Raw genomic sequence first — 17,120 nt, forward strand, 5'->3', positions numbered from 1 at the left:
TGGAAAATAGAGTAAAGCATTGACTTATTCAGTCATTTTTTTATGGAAAATAGAGAATAATTTATGAAATTATATTTTCAACACTGCTACAGGAGGGTATTTATATTATGTGCACAATTAATCTTCATGTTTATGAATATTAATTCTCTAAGATATGTTCACACTATGTGATATTTTCTTACTGTTACAGGTCTGTTATTTAGATTTTGAGTGTTTATATCAAAATGAATAAACGTTTTCTACACAGTCAATTTAGACGAATAGAGCAAGAAATTTTGTAAATTTGGGGCAATATTCTCAAATACTCCCACTCATAAAAGTTTAGAATTATGCCTAAAGGGAGGCAATTCTAATTTGGAAAATGTGAAAATGTATGAAATTGGCTAGATGAAGAGGTAATTGTGCAATTTTCTATGGTAAGAAATACATTGGTATTGAGCTATTTAAATGAATTCAACAAGAAGAATGCAGAGGCCCTCTTTGTGGTGCTCTCTGTCACCACATCTATATACTTTAGGAATGAAAATTTTATTCCCAAGAATGAAGCTGGAGGAAGGAAGTCTCCACTGAGGAAAGAAAAATTAAATGAAAGTCTTACTGCAATAGGAAGGGCCCTTACAGTAGACAAGTAGATGGAGATAAATTTCTATCCCATTCATTCAAGATCTTTCTGTCCAGGTCAATGCCCCAAATTTGATGGTAACGTATATGACTGTCATCAATTATGATCAAGTTTGATGGCCCTAAAAGTATTTGCTTAAAGGCAAATTAAGCTAGGAACTTGTGAACACCCTTCAAACATTGTGAAACTGATAATGAAACTATATCCCAATATATCTCAAGTCACCTATGTACCTGGGATGTGAAGTACACAATCACTTGATTGATATCTTGATAAAGGTTGAACATACATATAAACCGTCCTTTGTTTTTCTTTCACTTTTTATTTAAACAAGAGCTGTTTTTAATTTAAATTAAGTTTGATGTTCTAACTCCCTTAACATATTAAATAGATACTGATTATATTTAGAAAGTTCTAAGAGCTGGATATTTGGTCCTATTTGCTTTTTAAGAACCCAAGAGAATAAGTTGAAAGTATAAAACTGAAAAAATAAAATAGTGCATATAGTTTAACAAATAAGTGACATAGGAATATGCAGCTTTAAATAAATAATGTCACTTTTAGACACATGTTCCAAAGATTACATAATAAAAAGCAAAATATCTGGAAGTGAAAATGTTCATAAAATAATTTTGGAGATAAAAACCTGAATACAAGTAGTTAATATATAAAATATAGCATATCTAAAAGATGAATGATATATGATAAAAACACCATAACTGAAAACTATATAATAATAAAGAAAAATAGAGAAAAATCACATTGTATTATAAAATTTAAAAGCACAAGAAAAAAGCTTGTTTATCTAATATAGAAAAAAAACACATACACAATAGGTCCTTCATTACACTTCTGTTGTTTTCTAAATGTTCCACCATGCTTTCTTTTTAGAATCAGACAATACTTATTAAAAATTAAAATAACACTAGTTATGATCATTGTCAGGATAATGATAATTTATATAGGCAAATATATATATGTAGGGTTGCTTACTAAGTGCCATGCACTGTATTTAGTCCTTGAATTTTTATAACAGACCTATGAGAGAATGAGAGTAGGGTTCTCTCTAATTATGCATCTGGCTGTGTAAGTCAAATTTACTGGTTCATTTGGACCATATGGTGAGAGCAACACTAAACTATTTAGTGTCAGAAGGCTTGAGTCGGCTTACTTGTATTCATGGAAAAGACAAAAATGTTTCAATCTCATTTCCACAATGCTCTCTGAGAATGAACTTTCCAGAAGTATAAATAGATTGTGACCTACAATTTGAAACATGTCAGAATATATTAAGTAGTAACTGGGAGGGAGCTCAATAAAGCCCAGTTCTTTCTTTTCCTTGTCAGGCTTTGCTGCATAGTTCTCTGTAACCTTTGTGATACTTAAGACAACCCGACAGCTATAGTCAACTTGCTAAAATTATGTATAAATGGGCACTCACTTTCAGTCCAAGAAAACATTATATTAAGTGGAAAATAGAATGTCAAACCTCTTTATCAAAAAGACTAGTGATTTTTTAAAGCATTCAAAACTTTTATTACTTGAATCTAACTGGAAGTGAAGACAGATTTCACAAAGGAGAGTAGTCTTGGGGATTAGAGGTCAGGAGATAGGCTTTCTGATTACATTGCAGTAAGTAACTGAATAATGCTATGGTGATTTATCTCTCAGCTTATTATTTTATTCTGTGGGAAGAAATAAGAATGTAGCTTTTGCCCAAATAGTAAAGACTTTGCGAGTAAAGAATAGGTACCTTTTACATAGTACTTTCAGAGAAGAACATTGAATGTAAATATGTTTCAATATGTTCTGCAGCTTAAATGTCAATGTCAATGAAATGCTTTTATTGCTCAGACAGAATGTGTATGTCAAACTAAATAATGACTGTATACATAGAAGACTAGTCAGGTATAAAACATAACCAGGGACAAAAATTTATAAGCACAAGATCAAATTAAATAGGGTAAGCAGTGTGGTTCACATAGGTAAATAAGTATGAGTGAAGTAAATTGCTTAAAAAAGAACCAACCAATGATGTTCACTAGCAGTTATCTACCTATCAAAAATAACAAGTACAGTCATAGTCTCTTAAGAAATTCACATTTAATCACTTTTGCCAAAATTCCTTCATGGCAATCAATCACACATTTTTTTTCTTAAACATATATATTTTTTAATTTTTTATTGAAGTATAACTAATTTATAATGTTGTGTTAGTTTCGGCTATACAACAAAGTCATTCAGATATATGTATAGTCTTCTCCCTTATAGGTTACTACCAAATATTTAGTAAAACACATATTTTCAAATGGTGAGTTTAAGTAGAAAAAAAGGGTTATAATTTATTTGTCCAATAGTGAGCAGAAAGGTTATTTTGCCTACTAAAATCATATAATATCAATTAAATCAAACTGATGAATAACATTTTTACAACCAACTTAAAAACTGTTTGTTTAATAAGGCTAGCTTTTAAAGACACACAGAATTACACAAAGTTATTGAAAAATATACCTTAATAATACATATACCTTAATAATAGTCAAATGAAAATACATGCTTTTAGAAACATAATTTTTAGTCAAGCTACCCAGCAAATTTTGCTCTAAAATTACTAAGTATGTGGTAATGCTATATTGAATATACATTCAATAAGTATACCATTTTGAAAATTTTACAAACATAATTATTGTCATGTTTACTATAGTGGCTACTGTAACTGAATTATTAATTCAAATGTCAAGGATTCTTGTAAATTCCTAAATTGTAGTTTTACTTAAATTGAAACACTCCATGTGGCATATTTTAGATGTAAGCTAGCGAGTGTGATTAAATAAGAAAACTAATTTTGAGAATCTAGATTATTTCAGAGTTAGTTCCCTAAGACATTATCTATGATCACTGAAAATCATCAGCATTGTCTCTGCTCATATCAGACAAATTACTGTGAGTATATAATTAAAGATAGTGTACATTTAAAGATTCATTTATCTAGATGTAAATCATAACCATGTCATATAAAGTCAATGGGTCATTTAACAGGGATTACTAATAAATTTTTCAGAGAAGGCAATGGCACCCCACTCCAGTACTCTTGCCTGGAAAATCCCATGGATGGAGGAGCCTGGTAGGCTGCAGTCCATGAGGTCCTAGGAGTCGGACATGACTGAGCGACTTCACTTTCACTTTTCACTTTCATGCATTGCAGAGGGAAAGAGCAACCCACTCCAGTATTCTTGCCTGGAGAATTTCAGGGACGGGGGAGCCTGGTGGGCTGCAGTCTATGGGGTCGCACAGAGTCGGACACGACTGAAGCGACTTAGCAGCAGCAGCAGCAGGGAAACAACTGGAGAAGGCAATGGCACCCCACTCCAGTACTCTTGCCTGGAAAATCCCCTGGACGGAGGAGCCTGGTCGGCTGTAGTCCATGGGGTGGCTAAGAGTTGGACGCGACTAAGCGACTTCACTTTCACTTTCACTAATAAATTTTTATAAAACTTATGTAATTACTTATCCATATAATAGAGAAGATTTCATTGTTGTTATTATATTAAAATTTGCTATGTTGAATTGATGTATATAGATCTACAGGTAGATCACCTGTAGACATTTTTTGTTCAAAAGAATGAATATGGAAAAATTTGCATCAGGAATCCGTATGGAGTTTCTTAACAAAGGCAAGTATAGTACTAATAGTAACAGCAAAACCAAATACTACTATTACTGTTAATAATAAATCTACCAATTTTTGAGTACTTGTTATGTGGCAGGTATTTTGCCAAGTGTTTTACCAGCACATGGTAGGCATTGCTCACATTTTATAAAATGAGATGCAGAATGAGATCCAGTGAGGAAATCTAAATTTTCCAAAGCTGCATAATTAATAAATAGCTAACAAGGCTTCTTTCTTAGGTCTACCTGACATTAAAAAAAAAGGAATTTAACTTTATTACAAATTTATATAATTGCTATTAAATATTCTTACAAAGGGCTTCCCTGGTGACAGATGGTAAATAATCTGCCTGCAATGTGGAAGACTTGGGTTCAATACTAGGGTTGGGAAGATACCCTGGAGAAGGGATTGGCTACCCACTCCAATATACTTACCTGGAGAATTCCATGGACAGAGGAGCCTGTTGGGCGGCAGTCCGTAAGGTTGCAGAGTCAGACATGACTGAGCAACTAACACTGTACTGTATTCTTATGAAATATTTTAGAACCAACCATTTCTATTGAGACTGTGATTTTTGCTATATAAGGGCCATGCAAGAACAATTAAATTTAAACAACTCTCTGAAATTCCAAGGTATTTCCATTTTTTCTTTTGAGCATTATCATATTTAGTTGTACTGATGGATATTGGTTAATAATATTTACCATTGATTATAGGCAATGGCACCCCACTCCGGTACTCTTGCCTGGAAAATCCCATGGATGGAGGAGCCTGGTGGGCTGCAGTCCATGGGGTCGCGAAGAGTCGGACATGACTGAGTGACTTCACTTTCACTTTTCACTTTTATGCACTAGAGAAGGAAATGGCAACCCACTCCAGTGTTCTTGCCTGGAGAATCCCAGGGACGGGGGAGCCTGGTGGGCTGCCGTCTGTGGGGTTGCACAGAGTCGTACATGACTGAAGCGACTTAGCAGCAGCAGCAGCAGCAGCACCAGCAGCATAGTGGTTGTAGTAGATATAATGGTCATCTCAGTTAAATTCACCCATTCCAGTCCATTTTAGTTTGCTGATTCCTAGAATGTCGACGTTCACTCTTGCCATCTCCTGTTTGACCACTTCCAATTTGCCTTGATTCATGGACCTGACATTCCAGGTTCCTATGCAATATTGCTCTTTATAGCATCAGACCTTGCTTCTATCACCAGTCACATCCACAGCTGGGTATTCTTTTTGCTTTGGCTCCATCCCTTCATTCTTTCTGGAGTTATTTCTCCACTGATCTCCAGTAGCATATTGGGTACCTACTGACCTGGGGAGTTCCTCTTTCAGTATCCTATCATTTTGCCTTTTCATACTGTTCATGGGATTCTCAAGGCAAGAATACTGAAGTGGTTTGCCATTCCCTTCTCCAGTGGACCACATTCTGTCAGCCCTCTCCACCATGACCCGCCTGTCTTGGGTGGCCCCACGGGCATGGCTTAGTTTCACTGAGTTAGACAAGGCTGTGTTCCTAGTGTGATTAGATTGACTAATTTTCTGTGATTATGGTTTCAGTGTGTCTGCCGTCTGATGCTGTCTTGCACACCTACCATCTTACTTGGGTTTCTCTTACCTTTGACGTGAGGTATCTCTTCATGGCTACTCCAGCAAAGTGCAGCCGCTGCTCCTTACCTTGTACGAGGTACCAGTATCTCCTCACCGCCGCCCCTCCTGACCTTGAACGTGGAATAGCTCCTCTAGGCCCTCCTGTGCCCGCGAAGCCACAGCTCCTTGGACGTGGGGTTGCTCCTCCCAGCCACTGCCTCTGGCCTCTGTTGAGGGGTAGCTCCTCCCAGCTGCCACCCCTGACCTCAGACGTGGGGTAGCTCCTCTCGCCATTCCTGCGCCATCACAGCCTGGCACTCTCGGCCGCTGCCCCTGACCTCGGATGTAGGGTAACTCCTCTTGGCCACCGCCCCTCAGGCATGGGGTCCTCCCGGCTTCTGCCCCTGACCTCAGACGTGGGGTAGCTCATCCCGGTTGTGCTCCGTATATCTACTACTGTGGGCAGGAATCCCTTAGAAGAAATGGAGTAGCCATCATGGTCAACAAGAGTCCAAAATGCAGTACTTGGATGCAATCTCAAAAACAACAGAATGATCTCTGTTTGTTTCCAAGGCAAACCATTCAATATCACAGTAATCCAAGTCTATGCCCCAACCAGTAATGCTGAAGAAGCTGAAGTTGAATGGTTCTATGAAGACCTACAAGACCTTTTAGGACTAATACCCACAAAAGATGTCCTCTTTATTATAGGGGACTGGAAAGCAAAAGTAGGAAGTCAAGAAACACCTTGAGTAACAGGCAAATTTGGCCTTGGAATATGGAATGAAGCAGGGAAAAGAGTAATAGAGTTTTGCCAAGAAAATGCACTGGTCATAGCAAACACCCTCTTCCAACAACACAAGAGAAGACTCTACACATGGGCATCACTAGGTGGTCGACACCAAAATCAGATTGATTGTATTCTTTGCAGCCAAAGATGGAGAAGCTCTATACAGTCAGCAAAAAGAAGACCGGGAACTGACTGTGGCTCACATCATGAACTCCTTAATGCCAAATTCAGACTTAAATTGAAGAAAGTAGGGAAAACCACTAGACCATTCAGGTATGACCTAAATCAAATCCCTTATGATTATACAGTGGAAGTGAGAAATAGATTTAAGGGACTAGATCTGATAGAGTGCCTGATGAACTATGGATGGAGATTTGTGACATTGTACAGGAGACAGGGATCAAGACCACCCCCATGGAAAAGATATGCAAAAAAGCAAAATGGCTGTCTGAGGAGGCCTTGCAAATAGCTGTGAAAAGAAGAGAAGTGAAAAGCAAAGGGCAAAAGAAAAGACATAAGCGTCTGAATGCAGAGTTCCAAAGAATAGCAAGAAGAGATAAGAAAGCCTTCCTCTGCGATCAATGCAAAGAAATAGAGGAAAACAACAGAATGCAAAAGACTAGAGATCTCTTCAAGAAAATTAGAGAAACCAAGGGAACATTTTCATGCAAAGATGGGCTCAATAAAGGACAGAAATGGTATGGACCTAACAGAAGCAGAAGATATTAAGAAGAGGTGGCAGGAATACACAGAAGAACTGTACAAAAAAGATCTTCAGGACCAAGATAATCACTATGGTGTGATCACTCACCTAGAGCCAGACATCCTGGAATGTGAAGTCAAGTGGGCCTTAGAAAGCATCACTGTGAATAAAGCTAGTGGAGGTGATGGAATTCCAGTTGAGCTATTCCAAATCCTGAAAGATGATGCTGTGAAAGTGCTGCGCTCAATATGCCAGCAAATATAGAAAACTCAGCAGTTGCCACAGGACTGGAAAAGGTCAGTTTTCATTCCAATCCCAAAGAAAGACAATGCCAAAGAATGCTCAAAGTGCCACACAATTGCACTCATCTCACACACTAGTAAAGTAATGCTCAAAATTCTCCAAGCCAGGCCTCAGCGATACGTGAACCATGAACTTCCAGTTGTTCAAGCTGGTTTTAGAAAAGGCAGAGGAACCAGAGATCAAATTGCCAAAATCTGCTGGATCATGGAAAAAGCAAGAGAGTGCCAGAAAAACATCTATTTCTGCTTCACTGACTATACAAACACCTTTAACTGTGTGGATCACAATAAACTGTGGAAAATTCTGAAAGAGATGGGAATACCAGACCACCTGATCTGCCTCTTGAGAAATCTATAGGCAGGTCAGGAAGCAACAGTTAGAACTGGATGTGGAACAACAGACTGGTTCCACAAAGGAAAAGAAGTTCGTCAAGGCTGTATATTGTCACCTTGCTTATTTAACTTATATGCAGAGTACATCATGAGAAACGCTGGGCTAGAAGAAGCACAAGCTGGAATCAAGATTGCCAGGAGAAATATCAATAACCTCAGATATGCAGATGACACCACCCTTATGGCAGAAAGTGAAGGGGAACTAAAATGCCTCTTGATGAAAGTGAAAGTGGAGAGTGAAAAAGTTGGCTTAAAGCTCAACATTCAAAAAACGAAGATCATGGCATCTAGTCCCATCACTTCATGGCAAATAGATGGGGAAACAGTGTCAGACTTTATTTTTCTGGGCTCCAAAATCATTACAGATGATGACTGCAGCCATGAAATTAAAAGACGCTTACTCCTTGGAAGGAAAGTTATGACCAACCTAGATAGCATATTGAAAAGCAGAGACATTACTTTGCCAACAAAGGTTCGTCTAGTCAAGGCTATGGTTTTTCCTGTGGTCACGTATGGAAGTGAGAGTTGGACTGTGAAGAAGGCTGAGCGCCGAAGAACTGATGCTTTTGAACTGTGGTGTTGGAGAAGACACTGGAGAGTCCCTTGGACTGCAAGGAGATCCAACCAGTCCATTCTGAAGGAGATCAGCCCTGGGATTTCTTTGGAAGGAATGATGCTAAAGCTGAAACTCCAGTACTTTGGCCACCTCATGTGAAGAGTTGACTCATTGGAAAAGACTCTGATGCTGGGAGGGATTGGGGGCAGGAGAAGGAGACGACAGAGGATGAGATGGCTGGATGGCATCACTGACTCTATGGACATGAGTCTGAGTGAGGTCCGGGAGTTGGTGATGGACAGGGAGGCCTGGCGTGCTGCGATTAGTGCGGTTGCAAAGAGTGGGACATGACTGAGTGACTGAACTGAACTGGACTGAACTGAACTGATAGTGGTTGTAGTTCTGTATTTACCATATTTGACATAAGTTATTACCAGTACCTAGTTCGATTTCTATTTTTTTATTAATTTATGTTGTATGAAAAGTTGGTGCAGCAGTTTTAAGATATAAACAACGAGGGGCTTCCCTGGTGGTCGATAATTAAGACTTCACCTTCCAATGCAGGGGCGCTGGTTTGATCCCTGGTCAAGAGGCTAGAATCCCACACACCTCATGGCCAAAAAACTGAAACATAAAACAGAAGTAATACTGCAACAAACTCAATAAAGACTAAAAATGGTCCACATCAGAAAGAAATCCTCTAGAAATGTATAAGCTTTCATTTGTTTATAAACAAAGCAGCATAACTACATAGTTATTGTTGTTGTTAAGTCACCAAGTCATGTCTGACTTTTGCAACTCCATGGACTGTAGTCTGCCAGGCTCCTCTCTCCATGGGGTTTCCCATGCAAGAATACTGGAGTGGGTTGGTGTTCCCTTCTCCAGGGGACTTTCCTGATCCAGAGATCAAACCTGCATCTCCTGCATTGGCAGGCAGATTCTTTACTACTGAGCTACCAGGGAAGACCAGTGCAACTCCATTAACCTCTATGTATTGTATGTGTGCATCTACAAAGACACTTTGTTAACATATAGTATGGACCTGAATGTGGCACTGGTAAAGCCTCTAGTCTAGTGAAATCATGAGTGTGCCACTGAGGACAATGTTTATAAGAAGAATTTTCTCTCTTACCGAGTCATGGGAAGAATAGATTAACCTATTGAACAGCTAGGGATATCCTTGCAGGGACATAAAACAGAGTGAAAATGGAGGTCTTGGAAATTTAAGGAGAATGAACCCAAAGTTAGAAAATCAATACCAAGACATTCAGATAGAAAGATGATTATCCCAGCTGTGAAACTGAGTAATATCACCAGAAAGAGGCTTGGACAAATATTTTTTGTTAGACAGGAAAAGAACATAAATGCAATTATTACAGAGCAGTCAGAAAAATATATAGAGAGAAATCAACAATGCTAGTGTCTTAGAAGCCAAGTAGAGAGAAAATTTTCAAGTGTAGGTATTAATAAATGTAAAATTATGGAGAAAATTTGAGGAGGAGGATGATTGAGAAGAAATCAGTGGATTTAGCGATCAAGAGATTAAAGGGTAGCTTTGCAAGGGTACATCAATATACAATAAAGACAACACCAACATTAACTTCCTCATTCCTAACCCTTTCTTACCAAGAAGGAATCAGAAATGATTGTATAAGGGACACTTAGATATTGAGAGATCTGGCCTCTCTTCAGCGAGAACAAAGAGATGCAACAGGTTAAGTGTATTAAAAAGTAAAACTACAAACCAAGTGAAGGATTGGAGTGACTTTATGATTGAATATTTTATTTGTCATATATTGGTAGAGTTGGAAGCAGTAAGTGTAGGTTCTTTTGAAAAAAGCTCGAGAGTGTACCAATATTTGAGGTTATACAAGTATTAAGTTTGCTTTTGTTTGTGCTGTGTGTGTGTGTTCTTTCTTTTAATGTGTAGGATTAAACACGTTTGGACGGAAAAAAGAGAGGACTCATTCATCAATGTTTGAAAAATGTAGAGTGTGAGATAAAGTTGGTGTGGAATTCCTGTTTTACCCCATCACTGCCATACAAAGATATTCACATTTAATTGTATCTGAAATGAATAATGGAGACACAGTGTGTAATCTAAGGAAAATTTCAGAATGATTTTGCTAAAATGTGTACAGTGTCTTTGTAGATGGGGCCACTGAGTAAGTCATACCTGTAAGCAGTGAATGTCAGAAGGAATAACAATATTCAGAGCTAAAATGCAACTGAGTGCCTTATGTACCTGGCACAGGGGTATTTCTCACTTTTTCTCTCTGATTCTGCACAACAACCTCATGAAGCAGGTACTATAATTAGCCCCATTACACATGAGGAAATAAACAGAGCTGGTATTTGCCCATGGTTCCACACCAGTGACTGGCACAGATAGTCTATGAATCCAGGCAGTCTGACAGCATACACAATTAAAGTCTGAGCTAAGAATGCTGTAGAAACTAGCCTGATTAGAGCCAGGAAGCTCTTCCTCCCACTTCTTCCTCAGGTCAGTTGTTGCTCTTTCTGATTGAAAATAAGTTTTAAAGCAGGCTGTCAACTCCCCAACTCCCCATGTATCACTGCTATAAATCTCTATTGATACCTTAGTCATTGTAACAGGACTGTTTCCTTTTCAAATGTCAGAATCTAATTAAGCTACCTAAAAAAACTTTATAAAATGAACCCAGTGCAACTAGTTAGTTAGGGTGTACCCAGAGAAGTTCTTGGAAATATTAGATGGAGCCCATTAGAAAATTCTGCAACAGATGGTTCATTTCCCAACAGCAAACAAAAGATCTGCTATATCACCACACTGTTTCAAGTTAGAGAATATTCTCCTGAATATGAAGATTTATACTTGTCAAAAATAAATCTTCTCTTCAAAGGAAGAGGAAGAGGAGCTTTTTGAAAATAAGTCAGATAGATTTTAAATGATGTGAAGCATATGCTAGGTGGGGGACAACCTGGTCACTCTGCCCTTGTTTCAAAACAGCTGTAGATGAGATGAAAGCATGGTGTCATTTCTCTGAGTAACTGGAACAGAGGAATTTTCAAGTGCCTTAGCAGATTGGGTTTATTTCTTTCAAACTTCTATCATTTTACAATATTTTTTTCACTCCCAGTTAAAAAAAAAAAAACTAGAAAGTAAGTTAGAAAAACATAAATCTACAATGTCTAAGTCCTATTTTCATATGGGACTTTTTCTGATTGCTCTAATGCATTTTGATTTCTCCTGTACTTTCTGTGCTTCCCTGGTGGCTCAGGCAGTAAATAATCTGCATGCAATGCAGGACACCCATGTTTGATCCCTGGGTTGGGAAGATCCTTTGGAGAAGGGAATGCCAACCCACTCCAGTATTCATGCCTGGGAAATCCCAGGAATGGAGGGGTCTGGTGGGCTATGGTCCTTGGGGTTGCGAAGAGTCAGACACGACTGAGCAACTAACACTTTGACTTTGACTTTTCACATGCTTTCTGTACTGTTGGTTTCACATTTAACTCATGATTATTTGTGTTCCTGAGTATATGTTCTGCTTCTCTGTAAGTCATCCATTGGTCCCTGTTGATGTAGAGTTATTACCTCTTTTATTCAAGTCTTTCATTTTCCTTAGTGATGGTGTTCTAACAATCCTCTGCCCTCTTCATCTTCTACCACTATTTATTCTCGTTTGTGTCTCTTACTTTTTACCCACCATTGTTCCAATGAAGATAGCTTGTCTGTATGTAAGCAACAGCTGGAAAATTCACTATTTTTACAAGAAAATATTTGGCTAAAATTTTTTAAACTGTTTTCTGGCAATAAATAAATATGAGGTTGCTCAGCTTTATTATGTATATCATTTACCTTGATTCTCAACCTTTTAATAGGCATTTATCTGCCACCAAACTAAAAACATGTAAATAAGTTTTAAAGCAATGGTATCCACTGTAAAAATGTATATAACTTTCTTCATTGAGAAGCAATACCTTCTAGCATTTATAAATATGTAGAGTCTTTCAAAAGTAAAATAAATAAATTGTGGACCTTCAATTCAAAGTCCAAATGTGGACTTTCATTCATTTTATTTTATTCATTTTAAGAATAATGGTTTTCAAATATATATATATATGTAGAATTGTCCTTCAATATAGAATCTATGGCAACAGCAAAAAAAAAAAAACTGTTATCAGTTTTCACACTTAGCCCTCGTCTTCATGCATTTTACTGACCATTTTCATTATGTTGCTTGTCTATAATGGCGAAAGAGGAGATGGTTGGATATTCTCTGATACTAGACAATGGAATGACATTTTCTGAATCATAGTTATTTGAGATCTATAATTGAATTTCCTTTTTGTTCCCTTTTATGTTGTGTGTTAATATTTTTACAGCCTCTAAACTTTGTTCTGCCCCCATTACAAATAGCAGCCTTTCATTTCGCTTTGTTTTCCTTCACCTCTCCTATAGAGCTAGCCCTGGACTTCATTTTCTACTCAGTTCTTGACAGTCCAGGCATTTAGAGAGATTTTCTTTGCTGTATCAGTTAATTGTGTTATGCTCTAAACACTTGAAAGGACTATTTACCTTTCATTATGATGTAAGTTCCCATAGAACAAATAAAGTAAGATATCCAAAGAAGGTCTGTCAGATTTGCTAGTGTGTGCTGTTAACATTAGACTTCTTAACTCATCTTAGTGGACTGCAAATGATAGTCTTTAACTATGAATAAAGATATAAAATGAAATAAAATAGGGTTCAGTAAGTGCTTATAAACTAAAGGTGAAAAGTGAAAGTGAAGTCGCTCAGTCACGTCTGACTCTTTGCGACCCCATGGACTACCAGGTTCCTTCGTCCATGGGATTTTCCAGGCAAAGAGTACTGGAGTGGGTTGCCATTTCCTTCTCCAAGGGATCTTCCCAACCCAGGGATCGAACCCAGGTATCCTGCATTGCAGGCAGATGCTTTACCGTCTGAGCCAATATATGTATTTATTATATCAAATAAAATAACTAATGTTTATAAATCTTATTATAGATGATATGGCCACTTTAAATTTATTAAAATATTTCTTTATAATAAACTTAAGCTCATATTTTATGTAGATATAGCAATGATTAGTACATTATGATTGAACACTGGGAAATATGATTGTCTCTATTTCATATTTTAATGACCAAAAGAATCTGCATTACCACATAAGTAGGACAAAAATAATTTAAAAAGCAAAATGACATTATACAAATGAACTTACTTATAAAACAGAGACTCACAGACTTAGAAAATGAACTTATGGTTGCTGGGGGAAAGGGATAGTTAGGGACTTTGGGAAGGTCATTACACACTGCTATATTTGAAATGTATGAACAAGCACCTATGGTATAACAACAAGGACCTATGGTATGGAATAACTCTGCTCAATGTTGTGTGCCCACCTGGATAGGAGAGGAGTTTGGGGGAGAATGGATGCATGTATATATATGGCTGAGTTCCTTCACTCTTCATCTGAAACTATACCACAACATTGTTTGGCTATACCCCAATACAAAATGAAAACTTTAAATTATTTTTTAAAAGTAAAATGGACATGAGAAGTACAAAAGAATAAGATAAGCACTTCAAAGCATAAAATACACATATGCATATAGAATTATTCATAAAATGAGCTCTGATCATTTTACCTGATATGAACTTGAATTCGCTGGAACATGGGAAAGCTAGGGCCCAAAGAGGTCATTTTACTGTATAAAGTCACAGAATAAGTAGTAGACAAATTTTGCCCAGAATACTGACTTACTGATTCTTACCTAGCAAGGATTCCATGTCAGTAAACAATTCTGTCAACTCATTTTTTTTTTCATCATTATTATTTTTTTCAATAGGGAGACCCACGTGCAGCTGTGCACTGGGGTTCACTGGACCAAACTGTGGTAAGACAGTCTGTGAGGACTTTTGTCAAAACGGAGGGACCTGCAGTGTTACTGCTGGGAATCAGCCTTATTGCCACTGCCAGCCTGAACACACGGGAGACAGATGTCAGTACTGTAAGTAAAAACAACACCCGTGAGGCAGTATGACAACATGCTGTAAGGTGTTCATTAAGTCATCTCATCACCTCGATTTCAGCCACCCCCTAATTTTCAGGTCCCCCCGACCCCCGTCACCCCAAATACAGTCATTCTGTTCATTATTCCTCACCCATCTCTTATTTTAAACATTCCATTTCTTCTTTTTTTAGCTTAGATTCCACGGTCCATCATTATAATTATTTGCTCCATCCTCCCCACTCTTTTGCTTTCCTAGTAAACCATAATCATTGCTAAATCCAATTCTTATCTGTCCTGAACTGGCTCCCTATGCTGAATGCAACTGGAAAAAAAAAAAAAAAATAGACTGCTCTAACTGGAATTTTTGTAGCTAATATCATATGGGCACTTACTATGGTTTCTCCTGTATTTCATGAATCCATTCACCCTTCTAGATGTTTATGTCACATCTTCTCTTTTCCTCTCAAACCCCCAATACCTGTGCCCTAACTTTATTCCCAGCCTAGGAGCTTCCTTCCTATTTCATTGCTTAGGTGGTGCAGTTGTAAACAATCCTTCTGCCAATGCAGGAGACTCAAGAGTGTGGGTTCCATCTCTGAGTTGGGAAGATCTCCTGGAGTAGGAAATGGCAAACTGCTCCAGTATTCTTGCCTGGAAAATTCCATTGACAGAGGAACCTGATGGGCTACAGTCCACGGCGTCACAAAGAGTCTTACACAACTGAGTGACTGTACGCACATATAGAGACATACACAAAATGGCCCCAAGCTCCCACCATCATATCCCTCAAACTACTTTGTCCTATGCTACACCTTCTGTTTTCTTTCTTATGACTAGGGGCCCCTACTGTGTCCAATGCTATCCTGTCCATTCCTACCTTAGATACCTCTTAACTGCTCATTGTTGTTTAGTGACTAAGTCATGACCAACTCTTTGTGACCCCATGGACTGTAGCACACCAGGCTTCCCTGTCCTTCACTGTCTCCCACAGTTTGCTCACTCATCTCCATTGAGTCAATTATGCCATCCAAACATCTCATCCTGTCACCCCCTTCTCCTCCAGCTCTCAATCTTTCCCAGCATCAGGGTGTTTTCCAATGAGTTGACTCTTCACATCAGGTGGTCAAAGTATTGGAGTTTCAGCTCAACATCAGTCCTTCTAATGAATATTCAGGGTTAATTTCCTTTAAAATTGATCAAACCGATCTCCTTGTTGCCCAAAGGATTCTCAAGAGTCTTCTCCAGCACCACAATTTGAAGGCATCAGTTCTTTGGCACTCAGCCTTCTGTATGGTTCAATTCTCATATCCATACATGACTACTGGTAAAAAACATAGCTTTGACTAAACAGACCTCTGTCAGTGAAGTGATGTCTCTGCATTTTAGTATGCTATCTAGGTTTGTCATAGCTTTTTTCCCCAAGGAGCAAGCGTCTTTTAATTTCATGGCTGCAGTCACTGTCTGCAGTAATTTTGGAGCCCAAGAAAATAAATTCTGTTACTATTTCAACTTTTTCCCCACATATCTGCCATGAAGTGATAGGACCAGATGCTATCATCTTAGTTTTTGGAATGTTGTGTTTTAAGCCAGCTTTTTGACTCTCCTCTTTCACCCTCATCAAGAGCCACCACCCTTTCACTTTCTGCCATTAGAGTGGTGTCATGACAACAGAATGGGAAAGACTAGGGATCTCTTCAGGAAAATCAGAGATACCAAAGGAACATTTCATGCGAAGATAGGCTCGATAAAGGACAGAAATGGTATGGACCTAACAGAAGCAGAAGATACTAAGAAGAGATGGCAAGAATACACAGAAGAACTGTACAAAAAAGATCTTCACGACCCAGATTATCACAGTGGTGTGATCACTGACCTAGAGCCAGACATCCTGGAATGTGAAGTCAAGTGGGCCTTAGAAAGCATCACTACGAACAAAGCTAGTGGAGGTGATGGAATTCCAGTTGAGCTATTCCAAATCCTGAAAGATGATGCTGTGAAAGTGCTGCACTCAATATGCCAGCAAATTTGGAAAACTCAGCGGTGGCCACAGGACTGGAAAAGGTCAGTTTTCATTCCAATCCCAAAGAAAGACAATGCCAAAGAATGCTCAAACTACCACACAATTGCACTCATCTCACACGCTAGTAAAGTAATGCTCAAAATTCTCCATGCCAGGCTTCAGCAATATGTTAACCGTGAACTTCCTGATGTTCATGCTGGTTTTAGAAAAGGCAGAGGAACCAGAGATCAAATTGCCAACATCCGCTGGATCATGGAAAAAGCAAGACAGTGCCAGAAAAGCATCTATTTCTGCTTTATTGACTATGCCAAAGCCTTTGACTGTGTGGATCACAATAAACTGTGGAAAATTCTGAAAAAGATGGGAATACCAGACCACTTGATCTGCCTCTTGAGAAATTTGTATGCAGGTCAGGAAGCAACAGTTAGAACTGGACATGGAACAACAGACTGGTTCCAA

General features: G+C 38.3%; 1 protein-coding gene across 1 annotated transcript in view; it reads left to right on the forward strand.

Annotated features, from left to right (window-relative positions):
• Positions 1-17,120, forward strand: part of LRP1B (LDL receptor related protein 1B) — a 2,167,013-nt gene that overhangs the window by 2,063,917 nt on the left and 85,976 nt on the right. Inside the window, exon 84 of the mRNA XM_070768349.1 lies at positions 14,477-14,638. Coding sequence (XP_070624450.1) covers positions 14,477-14,638 — 162 coding nt within the window. The remainder of the gene's footprint in view (positions 1-14,476; positions 14,639-17,120) is intronic.

The sequence above is a fragment of the Bos indicus genome, chromosome 2 (genome assembly GCF_029378745.1).
Source record: "Bos indicus isolate NIAB-ARS_2022 breed Sahiwal x Tharparkar chromosome 2, NIAB-ARS_B.indTharparkar_mat_pri_1.0, whole genome shotgun sequence".
NCBI lineage: Eukaryota > Metazoa > Chordata > Mammalia > Artiodactyla > Bovidae > Bos > Bos indicus.